Raw genomic sequence first — 16,018 nt, 5'->3', positions numbered from 1 at the left:
ATGTCCAACACATGTTATAGGTGTCAGTTAGCATAACACAAGATTAGGGATTTCCCTTTGGCTATGCCTAGGGTTAAACCCCTACCTAAGGAGACCTCAGTTAAATATCTAGAAGGGAAACAAAAATATGAATGGACTATAGTTGTGTGCAAGGGAAAAACTCCCTTGGCTCCAAAACATTCATATGTGGTTGTTGTTATTTCAACATGAGTGCAAACCCCAACCATTGTAGGGTTGAAGCTAGTTTTTCTAGATTCAAACCCTGGTGTTTCCTAGGTTTCAAACCTTGGAAGTTCACAGGGGATCAAGGCATTTGCATGAGCTAACAATTTTGTGGTGATTCACACTCCTCTTGCATCCTCTTCCATTGCAACCCAGAATGTGTGACATTCTTGCAATCCTTCTGAATGTGTTGAGACACTAGAGAAAAGATAGGCTATGAGTCCAGAGGATTTTCTCACTGGCTTCAACTACACTTCTAGTTTCCTGCAAAATGGCTACTCCTCTCTCAAGGATGAGGAAGATATGGAAGGGTTTTCATGAATTTTTTATCATGGAAAGTGCAAGGTCTTACAGATCTCTCTAGGATGTACTATGTCAGGGATAGCCATCATAGACTTGGTAATTTAGATTTTCTCTGCATGCAAGAGGTGAAAATTTTTGGTTTCATGTTTTCCTCTGCATGTCGTGTCATTTGGACGGATGGCATTATGTTTTCTTCTCAACACAAAACTGGTAGAGGTGGTATAGTTACTTTTCTATCACCTCATCTTCATTTTGCTATTATCTTGCATGGTTCTGACTCCATGCACGAAATAATTTGGCTTGTGCTTTCTATCAACAATCATTCCTTTGGAGTAGTTAATGTTTATGCTTCCAATGTTGCTATGAAAATATCTCAATTGTGGGGCTAGATGGCGAACAACTTGCCTCCAGTTACTTGGGTTATGTGTGGTGACTTCAATATGGTTGAGTTGGCCTCTAACAAAGATGGCATTTTTCCTTTTCACTGGACAGTTGGGGAAAGGGAATCCTGGTACTACATGCATAATAACTATCACTAGTATAGTGGGGTTTGACACACTTGGTCCAACTTTCGAGCTGGCTCTAATTGCATTTTAAAATGTCTTGATTGTGCTATGATTAATGCACAATCTTTTTGCTCCTTTATTAAGGATCAAGATTTACCTATCATTCCCTTGCTAGATGTAACATTATTAGACCACTATTCCATTTATTTTTCCATCTCTTGGCATAAAGTTGTCCAACGTATTATCAGGACTCAGTTTTTCCTCAATACACCAGTGCTTATGCATGCTTCCAATATTTCTCATATCCTACGTGTCTAGAATTTGGAGCCATGCCTACATTTGCAGATATGTTGGATTCAATGGTGGAATGATGCCATCACCAAAACTACTAGATTTATGTGCATTTATGGGAGGCAGTTGACAATTTTCAGATGTCAGTCTTATGAATCCACTACCATGACTCTCAAAAAAGCTTTCGAAGCTCTCATCCTTAACCTTTTTGACGTTGAATTGAAAATTTAGCTTGCCAAGCTTTGTCATGACAAGCAAGTTGCAAATAACTATGTTGGTCATGGGGCCCAAATCAAAGCTTGCCTCCATTAGTTGGAGGTTGGCGATAATGCTTCTAAAGAATTTTTCCAGGCTCTTAGAGCCCGTCATACCAATTCTGGGATTTAAATGATTAAAAAAGGAAATTATGTTCTCTCCAGTATCCCTAACATCCTACAAGCTTTTGTTCACCACTATGAAAATGTGTTTGCTTCATAGGGAAATTTAGTTACTTGGGAGGAAGCCCTCAAAAAGTGTATTATTGTTACTCCAATCTACTTAACAGTCGAGCAATGAGCCTTCTATGAGTAGCTTCTCACCATTCGAGACCTTAAGGAGGTAGTTTTTTTCTATGGCTGATGACAAATCCTCTAGGTGTGATGGGTTCCCCTATGAATTTTACAAACACCTTTAGAAGTCTATTGGTCCAGACCTACAAAAAGTTTATCTTGAAGCCTATCATTCTAAGAGTCTAGGAGCTATTATTAACAAAAGAAACATCAAATTCATACCTAAAGTTGGAGATCCTGAAGATATCTATAATCGACAACCCATTACCTTGCTTAATGTCTCTTATAAGATTATTGCTAAGGCAATTTCGCTCAAAATTTGTCATCTCCTACCTTTAATCATGCGGCCAAAGAAAACTGGCTTTATTAAGTCTAGGTACATTCTTGTGTCTGGGAAGGCATGGAGTGGGCTCGCAAATCCAATCAGTTATCTATGTTTTTGAAAATTGACTTTGCTAAAGCTTGTGACTGGATCGAATGGCCTTTCATCTTGGCTATGCTTCAAGCTCTTGGTTTCGGCCCTAATTTCCTTTAGTCTATGGAAATGCTTTTTGGAGATGTTAATGCTTTTATTACTATTAATAGCTTGCAATCTAAAGCCTTTGGGCTCTTTCATTCAATCTGGCAAGGTTGCCCTCTGGCTCCAACTTTATATATTCTCGTTGTTGAAGGTTTTGGATACTTGCTAGCCCACTCTATTTCTTCTAGTTTGGTTCATGGCACTTTCTTGCCAGATTCCTCCTCCCAGTTGGTCAATTGACACTTTGTTGATGATTCCTTTCTCACTCTTTTGGAGGATGAGGAAAACATCATTAATTCTTTGCAATGTCTAGATACATTTTGTCAAGCCTTTGGATTTGCTATTCAATGGCACATAATGCTCTATTTTTGGCAATCCTTTCTTCCAGCTCTGCCATAGCTTGAATAGTTCCAATGGAAGTGGGTCACTCATAGGGAGATCTTTCACTTTGTAGGCATTCCTTTTGCCTTTCAAGCTTTGCTAGTTGATTTGTGGAATGTTGTGCATATCAAGATTGAAAAGAAGCTTGATTATTGGCTTACTAAACCCCTTTCTCTTATGAGGAAATTCCAAATTTACTCAAAGGTAGTGGTAGCTATGCATGTGTATTATTCTTCCTATTGGGCTCCATCCAAAGCCTCTTATCTAAAATTAGAGTGATTACTACATGACTTTCTTTGGGCTTCTAGCTCTAATCATCATGGCTTCGACAGAGTGACTTGGGATTATTGTTGTCTCCCCAAAGAGTCTAGAGGCCTTGGCTTTCTTTCCACTCAGAAGCAAGGGCTTGCTCTCTATGCCAAATGGATCATTCATGCCAAAATTGGAGATGAAGCTTGGAAAGTGTTGGTTTGACATTGCATTTCTTCTGAGTTTCCTATTAACAGACCTACATGGAAGGGGATTGGCTTTCAAACCCTTCTTATCATGTGGGAACCTGTGCACATACAGGGCTCTTTTGTTATCAAGAGCATCTGGAAAGCTTGGGAAGCTATCAAGCCTTGGCTTCGCTGGTTTGGTGATGGGTTTTGGGATGGACTCTCTTTGAATCAACAAAACATTTGGCAGCCTCCTCTACTTCCCACCTAAGGTTTCCCTCTAGCCAAGACTCAAGGTACTTGTGCTCTGCATTTTTTTGAACATGGCATCAAAACCCCTAAGGACCTCTTTTCCAAGGTCACTATGAGCCCAATATCCTAGGAAGATATGCAAGTCCAATTTCATCTTTCCCACTCAAATCAAAAGACTTTTGATCGGTTGGTTCTTGCAATTCCAGATCATTTACTTCATAAGGTGGGTACTTAGTTTGTTCGTCCTTGGTGGACTTACTGGAAGTGGTATCCTACCACTCCCTTCACTAGTTATAAGCCCAGCTTGGGGTATCAATGGCTTTCTCCCCATCTTTCGATGGTGGATACCCTCAACTAGCACTACCATTTGCAGGCTTCTCTTTCTCAATGGAGAAAGAATTTTGACACTATTTGGAATGCCATTACGAAGCCCAAGATTGCCCACTTTGCTTGGTGTCTAGTTTTTCAACATCTTCCCCTTGGGCCTCAACTCAAGCATATTAGGGTTTTGGATCCCCGGTGTCCTTTCTGTGACCAACCAAAGACTTTTTTGCATTTTTTTGGTTTGGTAGACATGCTTAGCAATATTGGCACTGGATTCATGATTTTTTTAAGCCCTTTTGGCTAGAACCCTTTTCTTGGCATATGGTTATTTTAAGTGACTCCCTAAGGTTTCCTAAGAAGTTTACCCAAATCTAGCATACCTTCAAGATGGAGATTTTGTTTACTTTATGAAAAGATCGAAATGTTGTTATTTGTACTCATATTTTTCTCGACATAAATGTCGCTATGCACACTAAAGCATGCATTTGAAATAATCTAATGATGCAAATTCAAGTACAGCCAACAAGGTAGCTCTAGAGGTGGCCCACCTCCAGGAGCTACTCAATCATTGGGGTAATGCTCTCTATACAGTTGCCAAAGTGCCACTTGATGTCTTGGTTGATGCTACTCTACCTAGGGGCCGTTGTTGGGGGTGCAACTCTTATGGTTGCCGCTCACAGGCTTCCCATTACCGCTCTCCCAGCGATGGTGATGGTGGTTGGTGTCGCTGCTCAATTTCTCCACCTTGAGGTGGAATAGGGTGGTCCCTAGGCTCTGTGGCTTCCCCTCTTGGTGCTCGGCATGTTGTACCTAGTAAATGGCCCATTCACCTGGAGTTGGCTATCTCGCCCTTACAAATTGATAACAAGAATGAAGCCCAGGTCCCTGATGATGCTGCTGATGGCTAAACTATTTCCAGCCTGCTTGCCAATCCTAGGGATGATTGGGGACTTCATGATTAGGATGAGTCATCACCCTCGACTGGCATTGCTATGGTAGCTTGAGGGTTGTTTCTTATAGTTTTTTTTATGAATGGTTGTTGATTCCAGCTGCGGCTATGTGAACTTTTGCAGGGTGATTTTGTATGCCTCAGCCCCTTTTTTGTGAATTGTAACTAAGTATATTATTTATTAATAGAAAAAGGACTATTCATTAAAAAAAAAGTCTCTTTGGTGGTGAAGTTTTTCTACAAAATGTTTCTCAACATATTTAGTAGAATATGTATTTTTAAAACTTTTTACATGCCTATTAATGTTGTGTTTTAATTTTAAAGGCAGGTCACACCTACCTCTAATTGAGTTAATATAATTTGTACATTTTACTTTTATACTATCATTGTTTTTTTATTAAGGGAAGGCGAGTTTTTAAGGGGCCCTAGGACCCTTTACACAACATGTTATAGGAGGGAGTTGAAACCCACACCAAAAGATAAGGGTTAAGAGCCACAAAGAGGAACAAAGAAAAGACAAGACAAACCATAGGCAAAGAAAGGGGAACAAGACAAACAACTTTTTTCCATTAAAAACAAAGATTGGCAATCAAAAGGAAAAGAATGATTGAACAATTGACTGCTCAACAACAATCAACTCAACTAACTTAAGATTTCCAAGTTTGGACCCCTTCTTATAAGATCTAAGGGCAATGTCAAAAGAAGGAGAAGATTTCTTTTGACATTGTTTTCCATTTTTATACCATCATTATTAATGTTCACAAATTTTTTGAATACATACTTTGAGATACTTGACCATTCTCTAATTTACGTACAAGTTTCAAAGTGAGAGAATTTTATTTTTGGGCAAAAATTCAATAAATTCAAGCATTCCTATTTAGCTTTGTCCCCATCTTGGAAGTATGTATTACTACAATTACATATTGGCAAATAGTTTAATTTTATGTGAAACTAAGCCCAATCCCCTTTGTATATACCCATTTGTACATCTTTCCTTATATCTCATTGCAAACTATCCATTCTACCCACTTTCTCATAGATCCATTTCCATGATATAAGTGCGTCTTTTTGGAGCGTTAGCCTCAAAGAATTGGACTATATCAATCCATGTAATATCTCTCAAGTATTTTTTACACAATTAGTATAAAATAATCAATACAAAGTATAGTTTTAGAAGACGGTGTAGCTTATTTGTATGAGTTTTAGGTCAAATATATGCAAAAGATTGTATCCACATATTTCGAAATTGATTTTGTATATTATAGGAACAATTCATAAAATTGTGAAGACAACCCAATTTAAATTTCATCAGTCTTCTTTCAATATATATAATATAAGAAAGTTTGCTTCTAAACTCAAATTCATAAGATATAGTTAAAATAATGCAATTATCTTCAACCCATGAAAATTAGGTTATATATATATGTATGTATGTATGTATATATATATAATCTCAACCTTTACTGAATTAACTTATTCTTTTGTTTATAATACCTGTATAAAAAACTTGCTCGGTAATGCTGGCTCCATTATGGCGGTGTCTTGCATGAAATGATGAAAAAAACCTCATTGTTTGCATATAATAGTGCTAAGGAATTGATAGATGAGCTTATTTAAGGAAATCTTATACTAAATAAAAAGATGAAAGAATTATGAGCTTGGCTATGAAGATGCAGGAAGAATGTTTGACTAAGGATAGCAATATAAATGTCCAAATGATTACAAACAAGAAGCATGTTAGAAAATTTAATAACAAAAGAAGAGAGCTAATGACACTACGCAATAATAATAATGATAATAATAGCAATGATAATAGCAGGAACCATAGGAATATAGGTGAAGAATAATGTGATGATGAAACCACAAGGCAGTGAGAGTAAAATCGTAGATTTCATTAAGAAATGCAAGACAGCTCATGCGAGTAAACGGTCAACATATGGCTCTATGCTAAATTAAGTGTATTACTGATATGATTCCTTTGTCCTTAGATTGCTAAAGCTATAGCTTCAAAGGGTGTGTGTAGAATTTAAAAGAACAGTAAAAGGTTCACGTGGGTAGATTCGGGTATTTTTGAATGACACATGGCATGGTTTAGACTTACTAAAAATGCTATGTTTCGTCTGACAAGGACAAGAACATATTGATATGAGGTCAGATGCAGACAGTACATGTTTGCAGACTGCCAAAATATAAACTGGAAACAGTTCATTGATCAGTCCCCCAGTACTTTTGGATTCTTTTGGCAGGAAATTGAAACAGACCGTGCATCAAGAAATCCCCAAGAGTCTAAATACATAAGACCTAAAAGCTCTTTCAAGAACTGTAATTGAAAGCTCAAGTTGTTTAGGCTAATAAAAGCTCTTTCAAGAGCTGTAATTGAAAGTTCAAGTTGTTTAAGCTAATTTTGTGCACTTAGATCTTCTAAACTACAAGTCGAATTACACCAAGTTTTCTGGTGTACCTCTCTAGGTGACTCGAGAACTTAAAGCTGAGGTTTCAGAGTTTGGACATTTAGATATAGTGATCGAAAAGTGTCATTTTAAAACAGTCACCCAATACTGAATGGCTTAAACATCACACACTAAGCTTCACTCCAACACTAAAAGTGTTCATCAAATAAAATAGCCACTGACCAAAAAAACAGTACTATAGGCACAAATGGACCAATCATCAACCAAGAAAGTTAAAAGATAATTAACTATTAGTACATGTGTGATCGGCTATTGGTACATATTGTGGGCTATTAGTACATGTGTTGTCATTTCTTGGAACTTTTTTAAAGCAATAATTGCGAGGTATCTATCACGAAAACCTCACAATCATTGGACCTCCTGACAGCTATTGGATCTCTTCCCTAATCTGATCCAAGTTTATAGAGACCACTTATTTCTTATGATATTAGTGATTTCAATCGGCCAGTCAAGATACAAGGTCTGAATATAGTAATTCATCGGAATTTGAACCTTACTTTGAACCTTACTGGTTCAAGGTAGAAGATTTTTACAATTCCTGAAATATACTGTTGTGATTTTGAGTAAAGATTGTGTGCAAAATTTTAACCTCAACATTTTGGATCATACTTCATGAGCTATCATCGAGATAAGAGAGTGTAGGAATGCCAAAAATATAAAATGTTTCTATTCGACATTAAACTTGTCAAAACATTTAAGTTAGAGTTTTGATTAAGATGTAAATAAAATTAATTATTTCAACAGGGTTTAATTTGATAAGTAGGAGATATTTTCCACAATAAGTTGAATTGTGATATTGCTATGAGAATTCAACTGTGTAGTTTTTGAGTCAAACTCATTGACTCATGTTTCATGAGTAGTGATTCACACGAATTTATCTCCAATGAGAATGAATGAAACACTCAGCAGTCAATGAATATAGGTGATGCACAAAGATGAAGCAACCGGGACTTTCTTGGAGGTCCCCCATCCTAGTAGTACTCCAGCTTAAGCTCACAAATTGGAATTCTGTTTAAGATGCAAAATAAAACTAATTATTTAATGAGGACTGGATTTATTCAATATAGTGTAACTTTCTCCTAATAGTAATTTGTGGGTTGTTGAGGGTGAATTTTAGATGGCGACAACTTGCTTTTATGAAGTGAAGCTCACCCATACTTGTGGAATGGAGTGGAGTGGAGTGGAGTGGAAAAAGTGGAGGATTTTGCAGAGATAGCAGCAGAACATGGCAAGAAAAAGGGAAGGGGCAGCTTGTCCTTCCTTTGTCGAAAGACTTGGTACAGATTTTAGTCATGTCTGTCAATGTTGGACAAGGGAAAAGTTATGGATTCTTAGTTTAGACTGGCTGATGGAGGTACTGAATTGTTTTCGGGAATGGAGTCATTGCTTTCTGATTGGTTGGAGTTTTGTTTCTTCATGGAATTGCACATTCTTTTGTCTGGGTATCAGCCAGATGTGGACCTACTTGCCAAAGTTGAAAAGGATACAAGTCTTTCACCCATCAAAATACCACCTTTATTGCGATGCATGGAGATGAATTGTCGTCTTCTCCTAGGGAATTAATGCTTACAAAAAAATAACAATATAGAAATGTTTTTTCTGTGAAATGGGCAGAGGTTTGCAGTGGCAGAATCTCCAAAATCTCTCGTGGGTTGTTGAGTTTTTTCGAGCTTTCCCTCCAATCCTGCCTTGGAGAATGGGGAAATTAGCTGGTTCAGCATAAGAAAATTAGTATTCCTATGGTTTCTCAATGCTTTCGGCAATCTCCTAAATCGGGAAAACCAATGTCAAGTCTAGTGTCTCCATTTGCTCATTTTTTTTTGTTACAACTTATTTTAAGTTTTGGTAAGGTAAGTGGTGTGATGGAGCCTTAAACCTTACTTCGCTGCTGAGCCTACTTTCACAGACTTCAACGCACAACTCACTGCTGAATATGATAGCCATCTCTGCTGCTTCTGGAGCTGGCTTTTTAAATTTTGAAATTCTATGATGTTTTAAAAACCTATTATCAATTCTATGATGTTTTAAAAACCTATCTTCTCGAATTTGAACCAAACCCTAATAAGTTCATTTCTTTCTTGTCTTTTGAGACTAGTTCCGCTGCATTTTGCATGCCCAGTCCGCAACCATGCTAGGAACCGCAAAATGCTGCAAAAAACCCAATGCTTGGGATTTCAACCACATGAATCCTTTCTTGACTTTCATGGCAATGCTGATGATGATAATGCCTGGCATAGACGCATTGTCCTCTGATGGAAGAGCTCTTCTTGCTCTCTTGGAAAGCACCCAAATCTCAGACACCATTTTGAGGAGTTGGAGCCCTAAAGATGACAATCCCTGCTCATGGGAAGGCATCAGTTGCTCTGAAGAGAAAAGGGTGACCGCCATCAATCTCCCTCGCTCCTTCCTCAATGCCACCATTCCTCCTCAGTTGGGCACCTTGACTTCTCTTAAGATCCTCAATCTCTCACTCACTAATCTCACGGGGGTCATTCCATCAGAGATTGGTGGGCTCATACAGCTTGAGGTGCTAGATCTCAGTGGAAACAGCCTCACTGGTTGTATTCCTTCAGAACTGGGAAAGCTAACTCAGCTCCAAGTACTCTACATAAATTCCAACTTACTTGAAGGAAGTATTCCTCCTCAGCTAGAAAATTGTAAGTCTTTGCGCATTTTTTGCTTGCAAGATAACAATCTGAATGGGACAATACCATCTCAGCTAGGCAATCTATTGAATTTGGAGCAGTTCAGATTGGGGGGAAACATTGATCTGGGTGGACTTATTCCTCCAGAGCTTGGTCAATGCAAAAATCTCACTACATTTGGTGTTGCTGCAACTTCTTTATCTGGCAGCATTCCTGCCTCCTTTGGGGACCTTGTAAACCTCGAAACTTTGGCTATATATGCAACTGATGTCTCAGGTTCGATTCCTGGTGAGCTCGGCCGCTGTTCTGAGCTAAGAAATCTTTATCTTCACATGAATCATCTGTCTGGACCGATTCCTCCAGAGTTGGGGAGATTGAAGCAGTTAACGAGCATTCTTCTATGGGGAAACGCATTGGAAGGGCCGATTCCTCTGGATATTAGCAACTGCTCTTCTCTTGTAGTACTGGACTTGTCTTCAAACAAGATCTCTGGCTCCATTCCTAGGGAGCTAGGTATGTTGACGGGGCTCGAACAGCTTCATTTGACTGATAATTTACTTGTTGGCACCATACCAAGGGAGATTGCCAATTGTACAAGCCTTACAGCTCTTCAGCTGGATAAAAATCAGTTGCATGGATCACTGCCATGGGAGATTGGTAAGTTGAAGTTGCTGCAAACTCTGTTTCTGTGGGGCAATGGACTAACAGGCCAGATTCCTGCAAGTCTTGGCAAGTGCTCCGAGCTCTATGCGTTGGACTTGTCCTACAATCGATTCAATGGCTCAATCCCACAAGAAGTTTTCCGTCTCCAAAAGCTCAGCAAGTTGATGTTACTATCAAATAATTTCTCCGGAGCAATTCCGCCAATGGTCGGTGAATGTCAATCTCTGGTCCGTCTGCGTTTGGGAGAAAACCAATTGAACGGAAGAATTCCTCCCGAGTTGGGTCGGCTTCAAAACCTTGTATTCTTGGATCTCTTCACAAATCAATTCTCCGGAACTCTTCCTCCAGAAATCGGCAATATCACATCTCTGGAGCTCCTTGACGTTCATGGCAACCGTTTGACAGGTAAAGTTCCACTTGAGCTTGGTAACCTTATAAATTTAGAGCAGCTTGACCTCAGCTATAATGACTTCAAAGGCGAAATTCCGTCCCTTTTGGGGAAATTCAAGTATCTGAACAAACTTATTCTTAGCAATAACCTTTTCTCCGGCAAGATTCCCGAAGCATTGAAGAATTGCGAGAAGCTCACATTGCTTGATATGAGCTCTAATAATCTTTCTTCTACCATTCCTGCCGAGATTGGGTCCATTAGTAGCCTAGCCATTAATCTCAACCTGAGTTGGAATGCATTTTCTGGCCAAATCCCCGTGGAATTCTCGTTTCTTACGCAGCTACAATCATTGGACCTCTCTCACAATCACCTCTCTGGGGACATTAAAGTGTTGGGATCACTCACAAGCTTGACTGCTCTTAATGTTTCCTTCAATAATCTCTCTGGCCCTCTTCCTGCAACACCATTTTTCAGAACTTTAACAATGAATTCTATCATGAAAAACGCCGGGCTCTGCCAATCCATGGACGGCCAGACTTGTTCTTCCCTTGAAACCCAACACTCAAAGCATGTTGGACTAACCACTGTTCTGGTCTGCATATTATCAGCTCTTATAGCAGTGGCTTTGTGTACTGGTTGGTTTTTAGTGTTCAGAACAAGCAGGCCATTTCGGCAGGAGCCTATACCAGATGATTTTTCTTGGCCTTGGACATTCATTCCCTTCCAAAAGCTCAACTTCACCATAGAGAATGTTCTTGAGAATCTCATTGAAACTAATATCATCGGCAAAGGTTGCTCTGGAGTTGTTTACAAAGCTGAAATGCCAAGCGGAGAAGTGATTGCAGTGAAGAAACTCTGGCCTTCTAAAAGGGACGATGGGAGAGAGCAACAAAATGCCTTTGATTCAGAAATAGAGATCCTTGGCAACATTCGCCATCGCAACATTGTGAAGCTCCTAGGGTATTGTACCAATCGCCGGATTCAGCTTCTCCTATACAATTACATACCAAATGGCAATCTGGCTCAGCTTCTTCATGAGAAGAGAATTCTTGACTGGGATACAAGGTACAAAATTGCAGTTGGAGCGGCTCAAGGACTCTCATATTTACACCATGATTGTGTCCCTGCAATCTTGCACAGGGATGTCAAATGCAACAACATACTTCTGGATGCAAGGTTCGAGCCATATCTTGCAGATTTTGGCCTTGCCAAGCTGATGAATACAAAGGATTTTCATCTTGCCATGTCTAGGGTTGCTGGTTCTTATGGCTACATTGCTCCTGGTAATGCCTATCATGTCCCAATTACCTTACCTTATTTCCACAATCTATGATATTATATTCATGCTTCTGGGTAAAGATTGTGTGAGTTTATTAGCATCAATGTTTTGGATCATACTCAATGATCCATCATCGGGATAAGAGAACTAAGATAAGATTTGAAGCCTTGATGCTAATAAACTCATCCTGATGATGGATCATTGAGTATGATCCGAATCGTTGATGCCAATAAGCTCATGCGCAATCTTACCCAGAAGCATGAATATAATACCTTGTCATTTTTCAGTGCTTTTATTAGTTTGTCTGATACATTGCATATGTATTTTCAATACATTCTTTTTTTTCCTCAAAGATGTTTAGCATACCTTAATATATTGTTTCTGTCACCATATGGAACTCATTTATAACCCTCCCCTGTTTGCAGAGTATGGCTACACAATGAACATCACGGAGAAAAGTGATGTATACAGCTATGGCATTGTTCTCCTAGAAATTCTAACTGGTAGAAATGCTGTAGAATCACGCATTGGCGATGGATTGCATATTGTGGATTGGGTGAAGAGAGTGATGAAAAGTGGTGAACCTACATTGAACGTTCTTGATTCAAGGCTGAGGGGAATGCCGGATCCAATGATCCAGGAGATGACCCAGACCCTTGGAATAGCCATGTTTTGTGTTAACTCTTCTCCTGGAGAAAGGCCAACAATGAAGGAGGTTGTTGCTCTGTTGATGGAAGTGAAGCACCCACCTGAGGAGTGCTCTAAGATGCCACTCCCTAAGGTCTAATGATTAACCCCGAGCATGTAATCATTTTTCATGAGACTGATGATTTGTATATATGGTAGTGACAGCAATCTTACTTGCAGGAGATTTTTTTGAGAAAGCCAACTTTATCTGAAGAAGCGTGTATTTGACAACTTTCCAACAAAAGAATCAATATAGTTCTCTTTTTTGAATGCTTGGTTTTTCACATTCGTGGCTGACACTGTTCTTGGCTGGATTTTTCATTAGGAAGTTTCTTCGACTGTGAATTGTAATAGCAAGAGGAATACAGAGGGAAAATTAAAACCCATTTCACTTAATTGTACACAGTTATGTCTCATCAGCATAATGCACGATTATTTGCTCTCTTGCATTTTAATGATGGATCAATGATAAAAACTATCACACAATCTATTCTAGAAAAAGAAAAATCATCTAATATGAATTGCGGAAATCTGATGAACTTAAATAGATGAAAATGTTTTCAGCATGGCCATAACTTATAATCAAACCCTTGCCAACTACTGCTTAAAAGTTTTCCAGTGGCCTCTAATGTGTCCTTGAGGCCATGGAACAAAACCCTAAGAGACCCTTAAGCCACAGCTTCCATGGAAATCCCTAGATTGAAATAAAAATAGAGTTTTTTAAAATATTATTGTTCATCATGATATCGAAAATTAATGATGATCTTTCTTTCTCAATCATCTGAACTTATAAAAGGCGAACTTTCTTATAATCTTTTGAAGAAAGAAAGAGCAACAGACCTTTATCCATACTACTAGCAAATCATAAATTGAATCCACTGTTTGAACTACGTTGAATGACAACTTAAACCAAATGAACTGATATTAATGATATGAGTCTCAATAAATAAAAACTAGAAGAAATTGCAGGGGTATAAGCTAGCCCATAAACTTTCTCCAAATGACAGATGTAGATGTTTGTTAACAGATTTTGTTAAGACTGTTTAATTGCTACCTGCCTTAGCAGACTTCTGTTCAACATTTTTCTGTATCTTGTTCTGGGCAGTTTGGATGAATTCAATGATTTTTCTACGAGAATATTTTTTTATAATATCCAATTTGTGCAGTTGACAGCATTTCTAACAGATGTAATTCTTTAATATTACTAGTAATTGTGGAAGTTTTTTTAATCAAATTTATTGATCCATGTTTCATGAATAGTAATTTACATGAATAGTTTTTCTGTAATATGTCATACTTTCAGATTTATTTCCAACTCCTCTTCTTTTTTTATAGCTAATTTTCAGTTGCTATAATTTATTTTCAATTCTTGAATAATTGAAACTCCACTAAAATAATTAAAGATTCTAAATTATCTTTTTTCACATTTTAAATTTTCTAAGAGAACACTTATTGCTTAAATTTAAGTTAGAAATATAGATATGGATTTATAAGTTTGACTCAAATATTATACAATTGGTTCTTAATAGCAATATCACTATTTAACTTGTGAAATGCATCTCCTACTTATAAATAGAATTTTGACAAATAATAATTATATTCACATTTATTAACTCTTCAATTCAACCTTTTATTACACCTTTGACTCCAATGGATGCAAAACACTATGTTTGAATTTTTTTTGTGGAGCATGTAAATTATAAGTTATAATATTAAAAAAAAAAATTCTATGTAGATTAGGTCTCTATTTTTTATATTTAGATTTTAAGAGAGTGTTTTAGGAGTGGGATTATAGGTAGGGGTTTCAAATATAATCTAAACTTTTCAGTTATTAACTTTCTTAAAAATTAAAAAAGATACTCAAAGCTTATTAATATATTTCACAAGTATCTATTTGTATTCTTAATAGTTAAAATTTGTAGATTTCACTTATAGTTGTTCAAGTTCATTGGTACCAAAGAAAGCACATTTGTATATAAGTATTATAAAAAGAATTATTGGAGAAAAATGTATAATTTTTTAGAGTCATATGTATTAGATTATTTGTTAAAATTTTTGAGACTAGTGCATGTTTGTTGGAGCATCTTTAAGTAGGTATCCTTTGTAGGTTTTAGAGTCTTCTAGTTGTGTCAATGTTGTATGATAGAGATGACATTGAGTTTTAATGAAATATATTGTTGGTTCAAATCTCTCGAGTGTGCAAGCTAATATAGTTTTAAAAGGAATAAAGAGAAGTGTTTTCCTCCTTAGTGTATTGCTGTGAAATATGTAATTTTTGCTCATGCTTTGATCTAATGGATCAATTAAATGCTTGATATAAGTTGTCGATTTGTTGGGTTTGTATAAGGGTTGGTTGAGTGTAAGGAAAAATATAGCCATTTCCACATAGCCCATAATAGATCTTAAATAAATAAACGCTTAGAATCCACATGCAAGAGAATATACAACATATCCACAAAAATGTGACACAAGATATACCCTGGGAAACCTTTATTGAGGGAAAAATCCAGCCTCCAAAAACATCCATCACCATGTATTATTCAACTAAAAATATCATTAATTTCAATACAACCATGGAAGCCTTCAAAGTGCCACAACTAAGCAATCCATGTGAACAAGCATGCATCCACACATCTCATGACATGCTTCTAACATTCACAAATGTTCCATTGGCTACCCTGTCAAGTATTGTCTTGCTTGACTTTTATTTTTGTCTTTTGTCATTGCCTCTACAACTACCCTTGTGGTTGCTTATATAGTAGTAAGCTCCCACAAAACTACCAAGTGGTATTACATAAACCATGTGCTACCAAACCTCTATTGACCCACATTTAATATTGGACATTTAATTATTTTTTCCAATATTAAATTATTACATGAAATATTATCACAATGTTATAATACAACTCATCAAAAATATCTCATGGGAATCTCTTAATGTTGCACATCCATCTAGGCGCTCCTAGGTACAACATTATATAATAAAATAAATTATTACAATATAAACAATATTATGCAATGTGTGCAACACATATAATCTCAACAATCTCCCACTTGTTGTATACATTACATAGGGTCAATCTGTAGTCACATAAATGAACAAGGGAACAATCCCTCCTAGCACATCCACCATCATGAATCAAAGTACA

General features: G+C 37.3%; 1 protein-coding gene across 1 annotated transcript; it reads left to right on the top strand.

The window, feature by feature from the left end:
• The first annotated feature begins 8,820 nt into the window (after nt 1-8,820).
• LOC149570448 (Leucine-rich receptor-like protein kinase family protein) lies at nt 8,821-13,139 on the top strand. Its single transcript, XM_089823095.1, has 2 exons — nt 8,821-12,186; nt 12,608-13,139. The coding sequence occupies exons 1-2, from the start codon at nt 9,333-9,335 to the stop codon at nt 12,967-12,969; spliced, it is 3,216 nt and encodes a 1,071-aa protein (XP_089679221.1). The 5' UTR covers nt 8,821-9,332; the 3' UTR covers nt 12,970-13,139.
• Nucleotides 13,140-16,018: the final 2,879 nt, after the last annotated feature.

This window comes from Cupressus sempervirens, chromosome 3 (assembly GCF_028749045.1).
Source record: "Cupressus sempervirens isolate cs-2001-9-10 chromosome 3, ASM2874904v1, whole genome shotgun sequence".
Lineage (NCBI taxonomy): Eukaryota > Viridiplantae > Streptophyta > Pinopsida > Cupressales > Cupressaceae > Cupressus > Cupressus sempervirens.
This window is presented reverse-complemented; position numbering and strand designations above follow the sequence as displayed.